The sequence below is a fragment of the Spizellomyces punctatus genome, assembly GCF_000182565.1.
Source record: "Spizellomyces punctatus DAOM BR117 chromosome Unknown supercont1.9, whole genome shotgun sequence".
NCBI classification, from domain to species: domain Eukaryota; kingdom Fungi; phylum Chytridiomycota; class Chytridiomycetes; order Spizellomycetales; family Spizellomycetaceae; genus Spizellomyces; species Spizellomyces punctatus.
Window position 1 is genome coordinate 272,950 of NW_015971545.1, and position 19,015 is coordinate 291,964.

The following is a 19,015-nucleotide window of genomic DNA, read 5'->3' on the forward strand; positions in this document are numbered from 1 at the left end:
TTGCTAAAAAGAAACCAGGTAACACGTGAATGTTAAACATCCACGTGACTGAAAACGTCATGATCTGATGTAAGCAACGTCGATCTGGTTTTGACTTTGCTTCAAGGGCTTGTACTTGTTCTTGTCGGGGTGTCAATTTGCACACTAGCCCATTACTTGAAAGCGGTTTTCCTAGGTGTTGGCCCATTCTTACAACAGCCAAAAACAACACAAGCAAGCAAAACAGGACGAACAATGGAATGCCATAATGTGCTTTTAAACATTTTGTGGATCCTCTTGGGAGGAGAGGTGCTCTTTCTCTTTTGTACGTTCTGTGGTAATTCGCTTTTTTTTAGTTTGACCTGTCACTGACTCTATGGTTTTAGATTGCTTGGGAGGTGTGGTTCTCATGCTAACAAGTATGTACCACATGTTTTTTTTGCTTGATACAACACATTGATATTGAATATTGTTTTACCGTAATGACCCTGTTGTTCGTAGTCGTTGGTTTCCCATTCGGAATCGAAGCCATCAAACTCGGTGCACTCGCATTACTCCCCTTTGGATCGGAAATAGCGGCAAGAGAGGGTGTGAATGGGTGTAGATTCTTTTTCAACATTTTGTGGTTTTTACTGTTTGGGTGGGGCATTGCGCTGATTCATTTCCTATTGGCGCTCATTTTTGCCGTGACTATCATTGGTAAGAGTTTTTGTTCATTTGGTCGTGCGCAAAACCAAAAAGACTTATGCAGTATGATAAGGTCTCCCGTTTGCGTATCAGCATTGGAAATTGGCGTTTGTGGGTGCATTTCCATTTGGCAAAGTCATTTTATATTGGTGAAATAGTTTAGAAAGTATTGTTCATGGTTTAATATTCATCAAATGTTCTTGTAAATATGGATGCAGTGATTTTGTGCTTGAAGGAAACAATCAGAATTCCATTGTTATGTATTAATCAAAAGTAATACTCCAAAGTATCAGGTACCATGCACACCCCTTCATGCGATTCTCTTTACCGTCGTTCCTTGACTACCACCGCCAGCCACAAGAAACCGGCAAACAGTAATATCCCCAACATTCCCCCCAACCTCACAACATCCCCCCAATATCCCTGCGCATTCAATCCAAATGTCTGTAAAACCAACGTTCCTGGCACATTAATCTTCAACCCGAATTTCGTTTCGTACAGCATCAGCCCGTTGACTTCATTCACCATAAGGGCCTCCCACCCAGCGTTAAAGAAACTGCCGTGACAGGCCCATCGAGCAATCCATGGTATGGTCGCCTTATTCAAGAGCATGCCACCAAAGAGCATTTCAAAGAGCATGACAAGGGTCGCAACCAATGTAGCCACGCCAGAGTCAGAAATGATGATACTGATGGCCAGACAGCAGGCTGCGGCGGTCAAGTTGAACAAAACCAGGACCAACAGAAATCGGAGTAGGAAAAAGATGTTGTCGGCGCGGAGACCAATCATATGGTAGGAGATGAGGCCGAGGAGGATGGGTGGGATCACTCGAAGAGGGATGAGGTCGAATAGGACCTAACCCAACGTATGTGTTGAGTTGCCACGTTCGCATTTTGCATTCGCAGTAGACAATACCAGCGACCTTACCTTGGACATAAAGTATGTCACAGGACTATAATATCCATTTGCCCGCTCCCTCACAAAAATTAACCTCTCACTCGCAAATACCTAAAACGCCTCTGGGTGTCAACCACATATTCGCACAGAAGCAAGCAACCATTCAGGAAAAAAGGAAAAACTGACCTGCATAGAACTTAGACAACCAAACCCAAAAACGCTACACACAAAAAACAGCACCCCCATCCGATTTTGAAACCCACTCAAACTCAAATCAACTTTCCAAAACAATAACCCCAGGCAAATCGCCACAACAACACTAATAATATAGTGTGTCCGCAATAGATCCGGATTACGATACAAGTGTTTGAACGTTCGAGAGGAAAGGATACGGAATTGGGTCCAGAGCGTAGCACGGTGGTGCGTCTTGGTATTCAGAATCCGTTGAACATGGTTGCTCAAGCCGTCCAGACTACTTTCTACAGTTGCAGCTGGTTGTCGAGCATTGGCTTCCCTGACCGCCTCATCAATCGTCCGTGCCATGGTCTCGCCAACCTGACTTTCGCCATAAGCAGTCGCAAGCGCCCTTAATTGCCGATTACTCTCCCCGTGTATAATCGATCCACGTTTCGACGCCAAGGATTGCTTCGACGTGGCACGGCCGAGAGTATGCCCGTCATGAACACTGTACCGCTCATTCGGAAGCGGTAACAAAGGTTTCAACTCCTCTACAGGCGTCAGAGAGGAGGTCTCCCCACCGGTATCCGCGTCAGCTCCATTTGGCATACCTACACCTTCATCCTCCTCATCCACCGTTTTATGCGGTGTGAACAAATCCGTTTCCTGCTGTAAGCGTACATTTGACCTTCTTCGACGCGGAACCGCAGGAAGCGATGACCAGGTGGAAGGAGTAGATGATGAAGTTGACACGGGCACAAAGACCGGTGCCAGACCATCCGTAGGTGATGGTACTTCGCTAGCTGACCCGATGGCCGATTGAGGTGGAGTATCGACCTCATTCGCAACATGCATTGTCAAATCCACTGAACAGTACACTCGTTAGCCTCGCTCACTAAAATCCATTTTCTGATACCATGAGCACTTACCCAAATAATCTGCAATATTGAAACCAACAGGACAGACAAACCCCTGCTTATGAAAAAAGTCCCGACACGGCTCTTGTGCTGGACCCGAATACACCATCTTTCCACGCGCCAACAGCACTAACTTATCGAATAACGCGTAGATGTTGGATCGGGGTTGGTGGATTGTCAGTATGACAGTACGATGATACGTTCGCGCCAAATTCACCAGGCATTCAATGACGTTGTAGGCATTGAACGCATCCAGACCTTCATCACCACAGTGTTAGTCCAGTAGGCACATAATTGTCAAGGCGTGCGGACATCGCAACTCACCACTGGTAGGCTCATCCAAAAACAACACACTGGCACCCGTTACCAGCTCGCAGGCAATGGATACTCGACGCTTCTCTCCCCCGCTAATCCCCCTGGTTCCCGCTGACCCAATCCGCCGATTAGCAATGTGCAGAATATCGAGCTCCATCATCGTTTCCATGACTCTAGCCCTTTTGGCTTCGGGAGACATGGTGCGGGGAAGACGAAGGAGGGCAGAATACATTATTGTTTCGTAAACGGTCAGCGTGTCCATTAAGGTGTCTTCTTGGTCCACATAGCTGAGAGACGTAACATGTGAACGAGCGATCGAATGTTTGATCGAAACAAGCTCATGCTTACCCTATAATAGATCGATATTCCTCATCCCCCATAAATTTACCATTAACTATTACTTCACCAGTCACTATACCACTCTTGTTCTTTCTGGCAAGGATATCCAAAAAGGTGGTTTTACCAGCCCCTGATCCGCCCATGATAGCCATCACTTCACCCGGTCTGACAATACCCTGGACACCATCCAAAACCATGAGCTTGTTCCCATCCTGCGTTCCTGAGTGAGTCGTGGTCGCAGCGTTCTTAGTAAAAGGCCACCACTTTCTCTTTGGATGTGCGCTCCGATCAATCAAATAAGTAACATCTCGGAACATAATCTCCGCCGGCGTGTGATTACTCATCATGGCAGCTCTTCGTGTCCCATTTTCATCATCTTCATAATCATAAGCGTCAATCTCGTCAATGGCCTCATATATTCCCGCGAACTCTTTGACAGTCTGCTCGCGCGCCCACCAGATACCACCAAACACGCCGGCGAGAAGAACCGCTGCCCCAGCGCACATGAGCCCGATGAGGAGGGGTGAAAAGCCTGAACTACCGTCTGGAGGTTGGTCACCCGGTACACCACCTGGCGCACCTGGGATTTGGCTGGCACGAACGCATTCCCCGGCGATAGGACATGCCAGTTTGATGTTATCGTCTCCAAAAAATGTCGATATCAGATTGTTCATATGGGGTTCTGCGATTCACATCTATTAGCAATGCGGTCTATCTCCACATAGCAGGACGCAAACATCGTACCAGAGAACGTGCATTTCCGATCCGGTAACTCCCCTTCATGTGTTTCGGTTTCTTCGCACTGCAAGGTTCCAGGTCCCACCGGTCCACCTTCTTCAGGATCGTCCGATGCAAACCATTCCGAAAGGTCCATTCCGTTTGGATCACAAAGCATACGTCCTGGGTAGCAGCCGCAATGCATTTTCGCGCAGTTTATGGTGGTGCGATTTACCCCTTTGCTGTGCGCTGTAGTAGTACGAGTGACCAGTGATAAACATATGACCGATTCTATCAAGTAACGGACAATGCCAAAATACCTTCATTGGCGGTACATTCGCTCAACTGACAAAAGAAGCTTTCCTGCTCGTCTGCCCAGAACTGGAATGCACAAGATCCATCGGATGCATCGCACGCATATGTTATCTCCGCCTTTTTCCCGTCCAGCTGTTCTACAATCGCTTTGTCTATAGTCAACGTGACCCTTGTTAAGTATGCATTTCTCAAGCTGCGCAATCAAAGGGCCCTACTGACTGGTCACTTCGCACTGCAAATAATTCCGATTTATCGGCCGAATACTCGAAAAACATGTCGCCTCTTCCCCAGGTCCTAATGGAGGTACAAGCGCATCACATACATCGTTCCTCATGCAGACATTGCAGTTGATTCCTGTCCATCCGTCGGCACAGAGGCAGCTATGCTGGTGTGGATCACGAGGATGTCTATTTGGACCGTCTGGCAGCGAATCACATACTACATGCATATAAACGGGAATGAAATCAATTTGGTCAGCGACAACTTGTAAAGGCAATAGAATCTAACGGCCACTTACAAGGCGTGCCGCAATCATTGCCCCCAAAACCAGGCGGACACTCGCAGTGTCCCAGGCTCTCATCCCATCTCCCGAAATTTAAACAATTCTGTGCCAGAGATGCATTCAACGCACGACGCTCTAGCCAAGGCGTGCTGGTGAGCGGCACAACACCATTTCCTTTTGTTGCTGAAACGTGTGCAGCCAGCAAAGTGTTGACAATCGCCGTTACGCTCGTTAACTGAGATGTAAAGTGCATGAGGCTTTTTGGCAAAAACGTATCAGAATGAAAGGTAGGGCTCGACGAGATCGAATTCTATGGCCCTGGAACCTGTATGCTCTTTTGACAAACATTTGCACAAGGACAAGTAAGTACATGAATTCTATAAGGGCACGCGAACTCCCTCGGACGCCAAAAACCTTCCTAATCACCAATGAATTCACAACTTGTTAGTAGTAAGTGATATACACACCTTTCTAAACCAGGCAAAAACAATAACGACGACGACGAGACGAACAAAAAAAAGCTAAAATGCAAACAATCTGCAGTCTACCATGAGGCAATTTCCGACCCCCATTTCACCCCCCTCAGGTAGCCCATGTGATCAGACCGATCGTCCCATGACGTAATCAAAGATAGGGGGATTATAAACAAAAACCTTTGCCTTGCCCCCACTTTATGCGCTAAAAACGTTAAGGGCAGTGTCAACATTGCTTTTGCCAGCAACACATGTCTGAACAGCGCAAGGAAATGGTGCTATGAACAGTTGTTTTGACACTTGTCGGGTCGAGCTGATAAGAACGAAACTAGACTTAATCTGCGCTTTCCAGGCAAAAATCCCGTCCTTGTCCCCTTTACTGGGATTGAGGTCTTGCGGAAAAAAAGACTTGTTGGCAGATGCATTGCGCACTCTGAAGTCTGAGCGAAAAAGAATGGCCGACAACAACATTTGATGATGAAGCAATTTGATAAGCAATATGAACTCTGGTACTTCACCAAGTCTTCTTCTGTTTTTTACTTTGCCATAACGGATAATAAATTACAGATACGCCCCATCTCATTTCTCATTAATGACTTGAATTATTGCAAACTGAATACCTAGCATAGAAAAAGTTTTTCACTCAAAACCATGACTAACTAACGACAGCATACGCCAAAAAAAAAAAAAGACTGTCGGGAAAACCAAACACAGAGAACCTCTACAAATATCACAAGATCACACAAACCCTCCTTCTACTTATTGCTCCACTACTCACTCTTCTCCTCTGTTCACCTGCTTGTCTCTCTCCGGGACTTTGCTGTCCACTGCCGGCCCTCGTACCTTCCCCATTCCAGAAGCTCTTGACCACAACCCCGCAAGCCCTAGCTCTTAGAACGGCCTCCTTTGTTATCCCGACACAATCCACAACCTCTACGCATCGTAACTTGAATTCACCAGATCCGGTTTTTGCATGAAGGTAGCCTAGCAGTTTAAGAACCGAGTCATTCGCAGCTGTAGAGGTGACATCGAGATGTTGCATATTGGAACAGTATCGGAGAATGGTGCAGATGCCTGCCGCCGTGACGGACGTGGAGGCAAGTGAAAGGTAGGAAAGGGTATCTTTGGTTTGATGTGCGCAGAGGTAATGTGCTGTCCGGTCGGAAATGAGTCCGCAAGAGTCCAGATCCAAGTGGCTCAGTGGGAGCCGGGAAATTGCGTCCAATTCAATATCGGTAAGGTGCGGAGAGGATGAAAGAACAAGGTGAGTTATGCTCCGCGGCAGATGGTAGAAGTTCTGTAGTGCCAGTCGTTGAAGGGTCGAGAGTTGAAGATGTGTCAGCATCGACCTTCCCGATCTTGCCAAATTAGTCACATTTGAACAATGGGAGATATTCAAATGTGTCAATGTTGCCAGCCCCATCAGCGCCTGCACTCCTTCATCTCCTACATTGATGCAGCCAGGAGACCTGAACCTCCTCAGTTGCTTGCATCCTCTAACAACACTGACAAGTCCCTTGTCATCCACGCCGGGACAACATCCTACATCCAGGTCCTGCAACCCTGGAAAATTCAGACCGATAAGAAGAAGATGTACGGTCCCAATACATTGGAGTGACGATAGATTGAGTGTCTGGAGCACCGTGTTACGCACAGACAAAAAGTCTGAGAGAGTGTACGAGGTTACAGAATGGCATCCTACTAGGCTGAGATGCGTAATGGAAGGGAGGAGGTGGAGAGGCGGGTTACAATTTCTAAGATGGGAAATTAGATACGAGGTTGATTATTACTGCATAATTCTAAAGAAATGCGGATTACCGAAAATTCGCAGTATGCAGAAATGTGCCGGCTCGTTTGACCAGGCATTTAACATACTGTTCCGACACTGGGCGCGTGTACCTACCCGAAACACTAGTCAGTAAACAACCCCAACCTACCATGGCGGCACGCAGATCTCTCAAAGCAACACTGGACCACATTACCTCTTCAAATCAATAACCCCCCACAGCGAACCATCACTCGCATCGTTCCTCCACTGCCGACATACCTAAAATGTCATTTTTCCCTGTTTATGACACCTTCCAGACATCAGGGAGAAGGAATGCAAGCACTCACACCCAGGCACCGACGCAATTCATCTTCCTCCAAAAACCTAAAGATTCTGATTCTCAGTTCAGGGGGAAGGTCATAGAATTCTATGGATCGTGGAATAGAGAGTATGCAGCACTCTGCCGACGGAGCAATGTGCGATGCCGCTGGCAGATGGGTCTGTATGCGGTGTGCAGGATATGGGCCAATATTTGCTAAAGAGATGTGTTTGGATTGTGTCAGAAAGAGTAGAAAAAAAGCGATGCTTACTGGAGTGAAGCTTGGACGTCCTGGCCATGGTTATCAGTCAAATATGACCAGTCTGGGGCGGGAGGCGATAAAATTGGACACTCGCGCGGGTTTGCCAGGTTGTGTGCTCAAGAGCCAGACGGAACAACAACAACAGAACAACAACAGTATGCTCTTGTCTTCCACCACCCACACACCCAATCAAAAAAATACCGTAAAGAAACTCGTTCAGGCCGTCAGCGAGGGTTTGTCAACGAGTTGCAAACAGCCCCCAACCTGGTTGAAAGTCTCTTCACCTCAGCATGGATAGTGTCACGCGTATATTGACGTTATCACGCGTCCGTGCTGACTCAGCAGAGCGGTGCTTTCTTCGCCGTTCGGGTATCTCCAGCGGGTGGGTTTAAGGGCACCTCTGTGGTTGTGGAATTGGGATCTGCGATGCACGTTTGTTTCTTAGAGTTATGTGATATTCTCCAATGTGTGCAGACGATGAGGGTCAATAGCAGTAGCGTGGTGTAGAAGGGTCTATTTTGGGGCATGCGGAAAATGAATAGAGTGTCCCTTTGATACTGTTCGGAAGGGGGCGTCGGATGGGATGGTAGTGGGAGAAAGTATATTGGCAGATCTGCCACTCTACCTTGGCCTATTTAAACCCCGGACCAGCCCTTGTTCTATTGCTCTCCGGATAGTGTCTTTCTTTTCTTGTTTGATCTGACCTGAACATATCAATCATGACCTCCAACGTTTTTTGTCCACAATTTGACTCTGAAAATCCGCTCTCAATTTTGGATTCTGAAAATCGGGTAAGGAAGGAAGCTGTGATGCGGCTCTAAACTTTTTGAATTCAAGAGTGGTGGCGAAATTAATAACTTTTCATGTCAACAATTTATAGGTCCAGTTGCTCCAAGTTTTCACATATTTCACCCGCGTCCTTCCGTTAGCAGATCATCGCGTCCGACTCAAAACTGTTCCCAATACTTTTACGGGAGATGAGGCCATAACTGCCTTACAATCTGTCACATCAGGCTTAGACCGGGAGGATGCCACGCGAGTCATCCACCGTTACATTCAAGGCCGGCTTCTCCGGGCGCTTGAGGGTGACGAGGACAGCGTCAAGCCAAAAGGTGTATACGCGATCGGCCGAAAAGGACTGCAAGTGAAAAGCGATACAAAGCGTCGCGCAGATTCACCGATCGTTCATCTGGAATTCCGATATGGAGTGTGTGTAACGGATCCTACCACCATCTTCAAGCGATTTGCTGGCTCAGATGGACCGAATGAATGGACGCCAGAGAAAGAAAAGGCTGGGGAACAACTCTCTGGCCCATTGAATTCATCTTCTCCAGGTTCATCGGAAAGCAACACTCCTAGAGCTAGTGTCACCGCCTCAACCCCCCTGCCGGGAATCCTTGTAAAGGACCGGATGCACATGCTTAAAACTTATACCGATACTTTTACCGGACATGAAGCCATTGTCCATCTTCTGGAAACCACAACAGCTATGACTTCTGAAGAATGTCTTAATATTGCGGATAGATTTATGGCTGCCGGGTGGATTCGCCAAATCGATTCGTCCGAGAAGGTGTTTAGAGATCATAAAGGCATCTTGTACCAGGTGACAGGTTTGGGTGCAAGTATTGCCGGATGGCCAGAACAAAAGGTGCCGGGTGTGAAAGACTTTTTCGCAGGTGTGAAAGACAACATGTCCGGAATCGGTGAAAGGCTAAAGAAAATGAGTACGCATGGGAATACTGGTACAGGTCACTTGATGGACGACGGGAAACCTATAATCTCAAAGGAGAATCTCGACAAGTTCGACGAATTTGTGCGGAAATCGTCTGAAATGCTGGCGACAGTCCAACCTCAAAGCAGCAGCAATGCTTTCCCCTTCATGAAGAATCGCCGGCAAACATCGTTTACCACCCAAGATATTCCAAGTTCCTCAGACACTCGCGCCCGATCCATTTCCATCTCGCATCCCCCTGCCCGCCGTGGCAGCATAAGTGTGCTCCCGTCATTCCCTTGGGAAACGCAAAAAGAGACCCACACATCCCGCCTGACAACTATTCTCTCCCTCCCTCCCGTTCGCAGTCTCTTTCAATCCTTTGTAACGACCCTATTTTGCGAGGAAAACTACGACTTTATGGTCGATGCGGAAAGGTTTAGAATGTGCTACGATCGGAGTCAATCCATCGAAAATCTAGATGAAGAAAGCAGAGAAGTCGTGCGCGACATTCAACACAAAAAAGACAAGGAGACCCTTGTCCCTCATGCAGTGGCAATTTACTTAAAGTACATAACACCCACCTCTAGTCACGAAATTAATATTCCTTCCAAGCTCATCAAATACCTCACATCTGTAATGGAGCCATTTGAACCGTTCTTCGCGCACTTTCCTGCATCTCTTCTTGCAATACGGGACCCCATCAACCCCACTTCAGTAGCCTTCCGCGATGTTCTTCAAGCCCTTCCAAAAGCCTTTTGGCAAGTAGCCAACGAAAAGAAAGTCCAAGAAACGTTCGAACCTTGGATGTTCTCTGCGACAGAGGCTCACATCTTTCAAGTTGTTGCTGGCGATTCTGTTCCAAAGTTTATAAGAACAGAAGAGTATCGAGTTCTGATGATGGGTCTCTGGGAACAGGGTAACCTACCTGTGCAGAAGAGAAGAGAGACTGTTTTGGAGCGATTGAGCACTGCGGAGAGAAGACAGTCATGTGTGAAGGAGGTCGCCGAAGAGGGAGAGAGTGAGTCGAGAAGAGCCTCGGCGGTTGCCAGGGTGGGTGGTAAAGAGGAGAAGGTAGAGAGCGAGGCCCCTCGACCAGTTGGTTTGATCCCGCCAGAGTTTGCATATGGGATGTGAGAGTGCAAAAGCCCAAGGGGGTTGTGTATAATGAGTAGTAATTTTTATACCCAAGTCAGAACAGGATTTATTCAGCACTCCCTAAGTTTTGCTCCAATCAGTTTTCACTTTATATTTTCTATTTACAAGTGCAAAGCAAAGAGTTACATTGCAAAACCCCATCAAAATGTGTCCTTTTCCAGCTCTTTTGGTAATTGTCCTTCCAGAATCCTGACTGCTATCCGGATCGGGCCCATCAATGATTGTCCCCTCGTTGAGGCTACGTCCTGCGCCCAATCCAACCAGTACCTGTCCACCTTTATCCCCCACTTGGCAAGCAAAATGGTAACATCATCTCTTGCTACGGTGATAGCGTCGATAAACACACTTTCATCGAGACGCCTCGTACTCGCACCAATTGATACGAGCATTTTCGCTTGAAAGATCGCCGTCCATTCACAAATCCGTCTGCTGATGAGAGTTTCTTTCAGCATTTGCACCAGAAATCTTGACGTCATGTAAGGCCGGAGGATGTTTAAGATACATTTTCGCAAGAGTCCGAATTGGCAAAGATCCAGAATGACTTCTCTTGAATGTATGGTGGAAATATCGACACCACCGACATTGATCAAAATATCCATCATCGTTGCGGCGTCGGATGGATTCTTGCGAGCGAGAAAGATCAGCGCTGCAAATGCCTTTTCACGACAATACTTATCTGCCTGATAATCCAATAACAGCAACACAGCTTCGCACCATCCTCTTTTTACAGCCCGCACGAGGATTGATTCACTTCTTCTCGTTGGCCTCGCCGAGGGATCGGCGCCATGGTGCAAAAGAAAACGAATGATATCAATTGGACAGTCGCGTTTACCAACAAAGCACTCTAGAATGGCAAAGTTTACGTTTATTGGAGTTACACCGCCAGAGTCCTTCAAAAACTTGACGGCTTCCAAAGATCCACTCGAGACTGCTTGAGGCAAAACCGAAGCATGGTGCACCGATGCACCGCGCTTAATCAGGCAAACCATGGTTTCCTTGTCTCCGTTGCTGGCGGCGATTCGCAGTGCCAAATCATCACATACATGAACATCGGCACCATAATCAAGGAGCAATTCGCACATATCTTTGAACCCTTTCGAAGCCGCTTTCACAAGTATGAAGTGATCCGGATCAATATTGCTGAACTGGAGAAGCGTCTGAACGGTTTCAATACGATTGTTGACGACAGCTTTTGAGAGAGCGTCTTGAAGATTGGCAGAACAAAACTGTTTTGGCAGCCTGCCAAGAATTAACCGTGCCCGTAATGCACTAGCAAATGGGTAACTTGTGCCAAGCAGTAATTCTGAGTCCGCATACCAAAACGTCTTGTCATACTGGTCGTCACCTTCGATATATAGGGCAAACTCATCCAATTGGTACCAGGACCAAGCTAGATGCTTTTGTGTGATGGCTAGTTGAGCGCTTCGACAAGTTGCCCGTAATCTGCCAGCGGTGACAGGATCGCACCATTGAGCTAGCAGCGGAAAGATGTCGACCGGCAGGGGAGGAAGAGTGAGTACAGGCCCAGAGTGATTTACTGTTTGCCGTGGTCTTTTAATAGAGGGTGCCATGTTCGTTTAAGATGGAGAGAAATGAGAGAAATTTTCCAAGCAAAGCAGAGATTTGAAAAAGGAAGAGTAGTCTAACCATTTGAATAGTCTTTCTGCATCTGTATGGGAACGTCCAATACGTTGCATATATTGAGGTTCCATGGGCCAGAATTATGGATTGTCTCTGGAAGTACGCTTGGAGCTAAATAACATATCAGCAGGTATTATTTGAATAGCCCGGAAAGTATTTATTCAGGAGAGCCATTGCTATGGAAGGTTATCTGTCATGAAGGAAGCTCCATGGAACGGGCTAAATTAAGCTATAGCTAGCCTCCGAACCTCCGACCCTAATAACGTGGTTGTAGTGATAAGTAAACCATAACTTTCGGTTTGACGGTAGCTACTAGCTAGATGGTGAGTTAATCCAAGGTAGTCAAGCCATTCTTAACGTTCTTTGGAGAGAGAGTCTGTCTCAAAGTTGAGTATAATTACTGTAACCCTGCCGATGGAGGAGCAAGTGATGCTTATGAAATTGTACATTCACGTCTATCATCCCCATTCATAGTGTCCTTATTCCTAGTTCCATTGCATTGCGGTTAAATACATTGTTGTGCTGCACTTTTTCTCGATTATAGGTAGTAATAGGAATATCAGTAGCTCGAACATGTATTGTTTTTTTTTCAAATCGATATACATCGATGTTCCACCACTTTCGAATCTTCGATAGGCTCCACATGCGTATCGCCGACTTTCATTGGACGGGATCCTCGGCACATAACCCATTGACTGTATTTACATATAGATCTATTCATTTAAATCCAGTTTATCCCCCCAACTACTACTCCCCCCTTCTGTGGCTAAACTCTTCAACGACTCCGCCTTATCTCCCATGGTTTCTTCAGCTAGCTTACTAAATTCTGATTCCGGGTTAGCAAGGAGATTGGGAGGAGAATCAAATTCAGCGACACGTCCGTGGTCAAGAACTAGGATTTTGTCATAATCCATGATGGTTGAAAGTCTAGTTTAAACCGAATGTTAGTACCATACATCATGCGTCCTATTCATGCGGCATAGACATACCGATGGGCTATGGTAAGGATTGTACATTGACGTAGGTGGGTACGGAGCACTTGCTGAATCATAGCGTCCGTCTTTGGAGATATTAGGTGAAATAAACAAACATGCTGAGGATGATCAAATAGATTTCTAACCATACCTCGTAATCAACGTTCGCAGTTGCCTCATCAATAATCAAAATTTTCGGAGACATTAACATAGCTCTGCCCAGACAAAGCAATTGCCGTTGTCCGACTGACAGATTTTCCCCGTTTTCGGTAATTTGTCCATCTAGCTTTCTGGGCATGGAAGCAACAAAGGACTTTAATCGACATCTCTCGAGAATCTTCCAGAGATGTTGGTCTGGATGAAAGCCGGTAGGGTCGAGATTACTGCGTATTGTACCCTCTATAGAAAGATGAGCCGAAAAGATATTAGCTTGAAACACTTTCATATTCATCATCGGTGCATTACGTTACCAAAGAGAATTGGTGCTTGAGGAATACTGGTTGCGAAAACGTCGCCAGCCGTTAGTTTTGAACACATACTGGCAAACATTCTATGCACCTACATCGATAAGCTTCTTCTTAACTGCTTCAGAGTTACGGTGGAAATATCCACCCCATCTATCGTGATTTTTCCGGAAGAAGCCTCCGCTAGCCTGTACAGCCCAGCAATGATACTGCTCTTTCCCGCCCCAGTTCGACCCACAATCCCCACCTTTTCCTTCATTCCAATGGACAAGGTAATGTTTCGTAGAACCGGAGGATTATCAGGGTTGTATCTTAGCGAATAATTTATGAACTCAATCGCGCCCAAAGATGGCCATTTTGGACGAGGGATCTGCAGGCGTGGAAGGTTAGGTTTGGTTCTTGTAGGGACAACTTTGTTGGTTCGGGTGGGTTCGGGTTCTACTGAATTTCGCGGTACGTCAGCAACTGATTGGGGTTCCATTGGGATGGCAGTTGCATAGTAGTTAATGCGCTGAGTAGCAAGAGAATATGATTACGACCTTCGACAGTGCACATCGTAGCTAGACGAACGAACAAACCTCGACACAGTTCATTCTGGATTCCGTGTTTGCGAAAACGTTCATTGCGCTATTCAAGGCACTTGTCAGCGAGAGCGTATAGCTAAGAGCGAGACCCAACAGAGAAGGTGAAATGCGAAAAGCCAGGCCAAGTGTAGCGACCTTGAGATGACACATTGGGTGCCGTTAGCTTAGGATGATTTCTTTAACAATCTTCATGTAAGCTTACCATGAAGCAGACGAATCCACACAAGATCTCCATTCGCAACGCTACCCATGCGTTTACATAGTATTTGATGAGAGAAGGTCTGTTTGCGTTGTCCAAGAAGGTATCAGCACGGGTAACGAAGCGAGATGTGGCAGAGTAGGCTCGCAAGGTCGGAAGACCTGTCCGTGACATTTACATCCATGAGAAGAGCTCCAAGGCCAGGCTGCACCACGCCATGCCCTTACCATTGAGGGACTCACTAAAGTGTCCGAACAGAGGTGACCGAGCCAGTGATTCGAGACGCTTCAGCTCTCGTGCGGCACTGGAAAACAAGTCAGTAAGCAATTTCAGAATGGATGCTAGTATTGGATCGTTTCGCTACTTACTTTCGATAAAGGCCCTGTACAAAATAGTAGATCGGAAGCAGTGGTGCAAATACAACTGTGTAGGACAAAGGAGTTAACTTCCACATGGCAATTTCGGCCCAATTTCATGACAGAGGACAACAAACTAACGTACCAAAAATCACTGGTACTGCATATCCAATCAACCCAATACTCGCTATAACACTCCCCCAGAGATTCATAAGGGATCTTATGGTCAATGCCAGCCATCTATCAATCTCTGCCACATCCCGGGAAAATCGAGACAATATTCGACCAGCAGGTGTGCCATCGAAGAAGGACATTGGTGCATACATCAGGCGCTTTAGCGCATTCGAATGAAGCACGTTTGAAGCGCGCAAACTGGCGGCGGTTGTCAGCAAGGCAAGCGTAGCTGCGAAAAAGGAAAAGAGAGGAGTCATGAGGTTAGTTGTGCCCAGCATAGGTGAGACCGAAGGCACATCCTACCAGCAGAGAGTGCTTGAACGAGACCCAAGCCAGCATAAACACCCACATACACTCCTTTTCCTGCATCGAATTTCTCGGTACTCCACCAAACAAGCCACAAATCCGTAACGACCTTATCCATCTGAATGAAAAATACGACCGAAATTACACCTAACCACAGCAAAAATCCTCCCGCCGCCCGCATATAAATAATATACAATTGCAGTTTCACTGCTCCAGTCTCGCGTTCCTCTTCGATAAGAATGTTGCCGCCGACTGTTGTGGGTTGTTTTGGAGCCGCTGGACTCACAGGTCTGGCTCGAGTGACGGGTGACGGTGAAGCCTTTGCTTGAGGGACAGTGACGGCAATAGCAAGGTTTGAGACTTCCAGTTCTTCACCGCTAGCTTCGACGCTTTGATTCGCATGCTCGCGCACGAGTGCAGCAACACGTCCGTTTCTCTCCATGAGCTCGTGATATGTGCCCTTTTCCTTTATTTGGCAGTTCTCCATATATACAATGTAATCAACATTCGATAACACGCCTAATTGGTGCGTTACCAGTATGCGTGTGCGATCAGCACAGTACTTTCTGATGCCGTCGCTAAAGAGTTGTTGGCCAACATGAGCGTCAACCGCGGCCAGGGGATCATCAAGTAATAGCAGCTTTGCGTTAGAATACATTGCCCTTGCAATATTAACTCGCGCAGCCTGTCCTCCACTCAATGCTACTCCTCGCTCACCAACTTCGGTCATGTCCCCTCTCGGCAATTGTTCAAGATCTCGAACTAATGCTGCTGCCTTTATCACCGCGTTGTAACGGGATTTATCAAAGGGGCTTCCAAACAAGATGTTATCCCGCAGTGTAGCATTGAGAAGCCAAGCTTGTTGAGGGGAGTATGCAATCGGACGGGTAACGTGCATACCTCCGCGGATGTGCCGCATCTCCCCTAACAGACCTAACAAAAGGGATGATTTCCCAGAACCGACCGGTCCAATGACGGCGCACAGGCTATTATGAGGTATTTCAAGAGTGATGGCGCTCAGGGAGTTGCTCGAAAGTGAAGATAGCCCGGAACCGGCTATGCTACCACTTGAACTTGCTGGACTGAAGGTTTGCGAGGTTATCGGAGAATAAAAGGCGGATACGGGACTAACTTCCAAAAATTTGGATCGGGAGCCTTCCGAACATCCCCCGCCGGTAGCCTGCAAGTTTGCAGACAAATGTCAATGCCAACAAGTTGGCGTTTGCACGGATATATCTCGAGCAACATGTACCTCGCTATCGTGATCGGACTCCCCACTCCACTTTTCCCATTCAAAATCAGCGTTGGATAATTTCACCGCAAAAGGTCCGCCTCTCTCTTTATTATGTAGAAGTTTTCCCACATCATCCATTTCAGGGGCCGCTAAAAATCGGGAGAGTCGATCTAGTGCGACCCGCGCTTCAATGGCATATCTAACGACCAGATATGGCTGTTATTTTTCCAACACTTATTTCCGATGCCGGTAAGGACTATAATCCACGAACCCCGCAATTTCTGGAACACTCATCAAGGGAACTCTCAGAAGGTTCACCAGTGCCAAAGCTGGAAAAACAATATCCGCTGAAAGAGGTTGGTTGAGGGCCACCTGGTAGACGATAAAAGTTGCGACGGCCACCAAGCTGGGCACCACCTATCGTGAAAGGGTATTAAGCAATGCTACCATAGAAACAATAATCACACCGATACATACATAGGAGAACCCATAAAATAAGGCACTGGTGACAGTCACCTTTGTTAAGGACTTCAATTCCAAGCTGCGGACACTCCCAATTCGCTTAAGAAAGCTCTCCTCCCATGCGAACAATTTGATGATTTTGATTCCTATGCGTATTGTGTAAGGTAAGTGCGTATAGCTCTTACCAAGTGCAAACAAGATGAAACAATTACCATTCAACATCTCACTAATCTGCTTTATCCTCAGATCCGTCTGCTTCAACGACGCTGATTCGTATTTCGCAATCAGCCGCATCATGAACGATTGAACAATGCTACATAGTATCATGAGACCTATTCCGGCAAGTCCCGCAAACCGGAGGTAGTAGATGATCAATGCAGATGTACAGAGTATCTAGTTGCAATAAGCGGTTAATTAAACATGTAACCAGGATCCGCTCATTGAACGATCAGAACCCTACTTGCAACGGCACAACCCATGCATCGTGCAAGGTAAGGCCAAAAAACTCAAAAACTGTCGCATCAGTTGAAAGAAGATTAACTATCCTTCCATTTGAATACTCCTGTGAGAAAGACAGATTTTTTAGCCCAGATTGTCTCAATCTTCGCCACTAATTCGACAAATACCTGACGGGCCACAGCCGATAAACGTAATGACTTGCGATATACTGCACCGATAAATAGCGATCTAAGGGCAATTGCTAAATAATCGCATATTTAATATTCTGGTTGGTACTGGCTTACCGAAATAACATAACTTACCCAATTCAGCATCTTTTTTTGAATAGTAACAGGTGCACACGGATTGCAGCATCTGAAGCGCCAATAGTGCGAGGCAGAGTAAGTAACCTTGGTATGTTGGTGCGCTTGCATCTTGTAATGTTGATATGATATTTTCAAGGATCAACTAAGGTATAGTATAGGCATGAGCAAAGAGAATTCTTGAAGCTAGCGCTAGCCTCACGCCTACCGGAGAAAGAACACTCGAGACCGCACCCACGACATGTGCAATTCCTGAAGCGATCCTGAGCAAAAATGAGCGTAATTGGTGCTATCCTCATCATACATCGCAATGATGTGATCCAACCCACCAGTCTGATTTGAATAACGTCCAGGCACTGTAAATCAACTCTCTCCGGAACTTCTTCTTCAATTGAGCATCAATGAATCCCGTAGGTTGTACGAATTTGTCGTTTTTGTCTTCATTCCATGCATTCCGGCGTCGTGTAGAGTCATCAGCCAGAGATTCAGTAGAACCATTCACTGTACTGGTAGCGCTTGCAAGGTGAACCATAGATGGGCGCTCGATTGACGGTGTCGGTATTGGTGGTGATGATTCTCTGCGAAGGTTTTTTGTTCGAGCTGCAAGTAATTTGCCCAAGACGCTGGCCGAGAAGCGAGGATGAGGATCAAATAAATCTTCATTTTGCAGGGGATGACGAGAGGCGAGGCGTACGAAGGGTGTTAGCCAGTGGAGAACAGCCCGACTTGGGAGCCATTTGTTAAGTTCAGGATTGATGGGATGGACGACCTGAGATCCAATGGCTGCTGGTTGGACGACGATAGTCGATACGGGTTGCTCTGGATTGGACGGGATAATGCTCTCCCCAGGAATGAGTATTTCCACCGGATCCTCTACCCGATCTGACATATTGAGCACTAAAGAGGTCGTAGTCCAACCGCACTTTGCGATGCGGGACTACAGTCGTATGAAAAGCATGTTTAAAAAAGTCGAAGCTGGACTGTGATGTTGATCTCGTAAGCTAGACGGTGGGGGTGGTTCCGATGTCCCGGCCGCCAAAAAGATCGTTTGGCCCTGCTGGCCGCTTATCCACGGGTGGTACCGAGCCACGGCCCAGGTTTACCGTCCCGCCTTCCAGGCTATCCAACGAAAGGGAGTTTCTGGTTTGTTTACATATCCAAGCAATAAACATAATCCTAGACAGAACCTCTTGCAGCAGGTTTGCAGCCTTACAAGGCATATGGTCCCTACGCTCTGCTTGTTCACACATTCTTTCAGTTTTAAGGTAACTGCGATTATCGGAAGTGTGGATTTGTATTCAGCGGTTATGACTAAACGTGATTG

General features: G+C 46.8%; 5 protein-coding genes across 5 annotated transcripts; 1 reads left to right on the top strand and 4 right to left on the bottom strand.

Moving 5' to 3' along the window:
• Positions 1 to 889: 889 nt before the first annotated feature.
• Positions 890 to 5,405, bottom strand: SPPG_05471 (uncharacterized protein). Its single transcript, XM_016753682.1, has 11 exons — positions 5,313 to 5,405; positions 4,861 to 5,179; positions 4,563 to 4,781; positions 4,349 to 4,495; positions 4,056 to 4,277; positions 3,321 to 3,993; positions 2,982 to 3,259; positions 2,670 to 2,915; positions 1,750 to 2,606; positions 1,594 to 1,674; positions 890 to 1,521 (listed from the first exon to the last, which is right to left on the bottom strand). Exons 2-11 carry the CDS (start codon positions 5,096 to 5,098, stop codon positions 991 to 993), a joined length of 3,492 nt encoding a protein of 1,163 aa, XP_016607255.1. The 5' UTR covers positions 5,099 to 5,179; positions 5,313 to 5,405; the 3' UTR covers positions 890 to 990.
• A 484-nt stretch (positions 5,406 to 5,889) lies between these two features.
• SPPG_05472 (uncharacterized protein) lies at positions 5,890 to 7,943 on the bottom strand. The gene is made up of 5 exons (XM_016753683.1): positions 7,677 to 7,943; positions 7,434 to 7,621; positions 7,301 to 7,365; positions 7,137 to 7,217; positions 5,890 to 7,072 (listed from the first exon to the last, which is right to left on the bottom strand). The coding sequence occupies exons 1-5, from the start codon at positions 7,702 to 7,704 to the stop codon at positions 6,049 to 6,051; spliced, it is 1,386 nt and encodes a 461-aa protein (XP_016607256.1). The 5' UTR covers positions 7,705 to 7,943; the 3' UTR covers positions 5,890 to 6,048.
• A 127-nt stretch (positions 7,944 to 8,070) lies between these two features.
• SPPG_05473 (uncharacterized protein) lies at positions 8,071 to 10,592 on the top strand. Its single transcript, XM_016753684.1, has 2 exons — positions 8,071 to 8,458; positions 8,548 to 10,592. Exons 1-2 carry the CDS (start codon positions 8,387 to 8,389, stop codon positions 10,513 to 10,515), a joined length of 2,040 nt encoding a protein of 679 aa, XP_016607257.1. The 5' UTR covers positions 8,071 to 8,386; the 3' UTR covers positions 10,516 to 10,592.
• Positions 10,593 to 10,676: 84 nt separating this feature from the next.
• On the bottom strand, positions 10,677 to 12,107 carry SPPG_05474 (uncharacterized protein; the record flags this gene model as incomplete). Its single annotated transcript, XM_016753685.1, has 1 exon — positions 10,677 to 12,107. One exon carries the CDS (start codon positions 12,105 to 12,107, stop codon positions 10,677 to 10,679), a length of 1,431 nt encoding a protein of 476 aa, XP_016607258.1.
• A 783-nt stretch (positions 12,108 to 12,890) lies between these two features.
• On the bottom strand, positions 12,891 to 18,668 carry SPPG_05475 (uncharacterized protein; the record flags this gene model as incomplete). The annotated part of the gene is made up of 20 exons (XM_016753686.1): positions 18,021 to 18,668; positions 17,900 to 17,954; positions 17,692 to 17,836; positions 17,557 to 17,630; positions 17,391 to 17,492; positions 17,143 to 17,323; positions 16,946 to 17,076; positions 16,740 to 16,885; positions 16,506 to 16,667; positions 15,232 to 16,262; positions 14,900 to 15,157; positions 14,767 to 14,821; positions 14,626 to 14,702; positions 14,402 to 14,559; positions 14,194 to 14,334; positions 13,714 to 14,126; positions 13,622 to 13,647; positions 13,303 to 13,550; positions 13,167 to 13,237; positions 12,891 to 13,104 (listed from the first exon to the last, which is right to left on the bottom strand). The coding sequence occupies exons 1-20, from the start codon at positions 18,578 to 18,580 to the stop codon at positions 12,891 to 12,893; spliced, it is 4,248 nt and encodes a 1,415-aa protein (XP_016607259.1). The 5' UTR covers positions 18,581 to 18,668.
• Between the last annotated feature and the right edge of the window lie 347 nt (positions 18,669 to 19,015).

Bases quoted from the DNA above. Each gene is read 5' to 3' on its own strand.
- SPPG_05472 (XM_016753683.1), bottom strand. From the start codon at position 7,704: ATGGCCAGGACGTCCAAGCTTCACTCCA. The intron at 7,366-7,433 runs GTGAGTGCTTGC...ATGACATTTTAG, and splicing joins AATTGCGTCGGTGCCTGGGT to GTATGTCGGCAGTGGAGGAA. The intron at 7,218-7,300 runs GTAATGTGGTCC...TGTTTCGGGTAG, and splicing joins GGGGTTATTGATTTGAAGAG to GTACACGCGCCCAGTGTCGG.
- SPPG_05471 (XM_016753682.1), bottom strand. From the start codon at position 5,098: ATGCACTTTACATCTCAGTTAACGAGCGTAACGGCGATTGTCAACACT. The intron at 4,496-4,562 runs GTCAGTAGGGCC...CGTTGACTATAG, and splicing joins TTTGCAGTGCGAAGTGACCA to ACAAAGCGATTGTAGAACAG. The intron at 2,916-2,981 runs GTGAGTTGCGAT...GTGGTGATGAAG, and splicing joins TTTGGATGAGCCTACCAGTG to GTCTGGATGCGTTCAATGCC.
- SPPG_05473 (XM_016753684.1), top strand. From the start codon at position 8,387: ATGACCTCCAACGTTTTTTGTCCACAATTTGACTCTGAAAATCCGCTC. The intron at 8,459-8,547 runs GTAAGGAAGGAA...AACAATTTATAG, and splicing joins TTTTGGATTCTGAAAATCGG to GTCCAGTTGCTCCAAGTTTT.